Genomic DNA, 1,179 nt, shown 5'->3' on the forward strand with positions numbered 1-1,179 from the left:
ATCCCGGGGGCCGCGACCCTGGGCAGCCCGGGCCCGCGGTGGAGGCCGGTCCTCGAGTCGGCCTTCTCAAAGACAGCGCTTAGCTGGCTGACCGTCGGCGACACGGCGTCGGCGTCCAGCTTGTCCAGCGCCTCGGTGCTGCCGTGAAGCGCACCACGACGTCCAGCTTCCGGTCCTGCAGGCCGGCGCGCTCCTGCCTCAGCAGCCGACGCGCCGCGGCCTCCTTGTCGCCGCCCGCGGCCGCAGGGACGCTCCGTTCGAACAGCTTCCGCGTCTCCTGCAGCCGGGACGGCGGGTGCGGCGGCGGCGCGGGCTGCGCGGAGGGCGCGGGCTTGGAGTCGAAGCGGCTCACGCGCTCCGATACGCTGGTGCCCAGCTTCAACAGGGCGCTATGGTCCACGTTCTCGTTCAGGCTGCTGGCCCGCGGCAGCGACAAGCGCACGCCGCGCTCGGGCGCCCGCAGGGCCTCGGTGGGGCCCGCGCCGCCGCCCGCATCGCCCGGCGCGCCTGCCGTCGTGCCCATCTGCAGGAACATACTTTTGATGCGATGGACGTTGGAGCCATATTTCTTGTGGTGGGCTGCCTTGGGTGCCTCGTCGGGCCCGGGCGCGTCGGGCGGTTTCAGAGCCTGGATGCCCGCCTCGTAGGCGCTGCGGTGCGGGGAGGCGCTCCGGAGGGGACCCCCAGGCCCCCGTGGCTCCGTCTTCATCATAGTGGGGGGAGCCGGGTTCGCATCCCAACGCTTCCCGCTCCCCCCTTCCAACAGGCGGCGGGCCAAGTCGGGACCACCGCCCCCTCCCCCAGAGAAAAGGAACCCCGAAAGGCCTTTTTAAAGCCTCCCCCCAAAACCAAGCTGCCCAAAACAGTTAACCTCGCTTTAAAAAAAAAAGGAAAAAAAAAAACCTCCGAGCGCCCTGTGTGGATCGCCTCCCCCAACCAAGCTGCCAAAGACAGCCCGCCCTTCTACCAAAGCCCGAGCGGCCTGGTATGGTCGCCCCCACCCAAATTAGAAAAGCGGCGCTCGGAGCCGGTGGGACCGCTTGCCCTGCAGCAGCGGAGGCGCCCGCTCACATCGTCCGAGGTGGTGTCAGCGGGGCTGGTAGACCCGGCACCCCCCACCCCGGCCGGGGGCCTTGGCTCTCCAGGGGCCCGGCACCCGGGCGCCCATAGCTGCTCGGC

General features: G+C 70.0%; 1 protein-coding gene across 1 annotated transcript in view; it reads right to left on the reverse strand.

The window, feature by feature from the left end:
• The window catches only part of PPP1R9B (protein phosphatase 1, regulatory subunit 9B), a 16,200-nt gene extending 15,027 nt beyond the window's left edge, over positions 1-1,173 (reverse strand). Inside the window, 2 exon segments of the mRNA XM_010843154.1 lie at positions 6-145; positions 148-1,173. Of these exon segments, the coding sequence (XP_010841456.1) occupies positions 6-145; positions 148-712 (705 nt within the window). The 5' untranslated portion in view covers positions 713-1,173.
• Between the last annotated feature and the right edge of the window lie 6 nt (positions 1,174-1,179).

Source organism: Bison bison, unplaced genomic scaffold (genome assembly GCF_000754665.1).
Source record: "Bison bison bison isolate TAMUID 2011002044 unplaced genomic scaffold, Bison_UMD1.0 scf7180017864180, whole genome shotgun sequence".
NCBI lineage: Eukaryota > Metazoa > Chordata > Mammalia > Artiodactyla > Bovidae > Bison > Bison bison.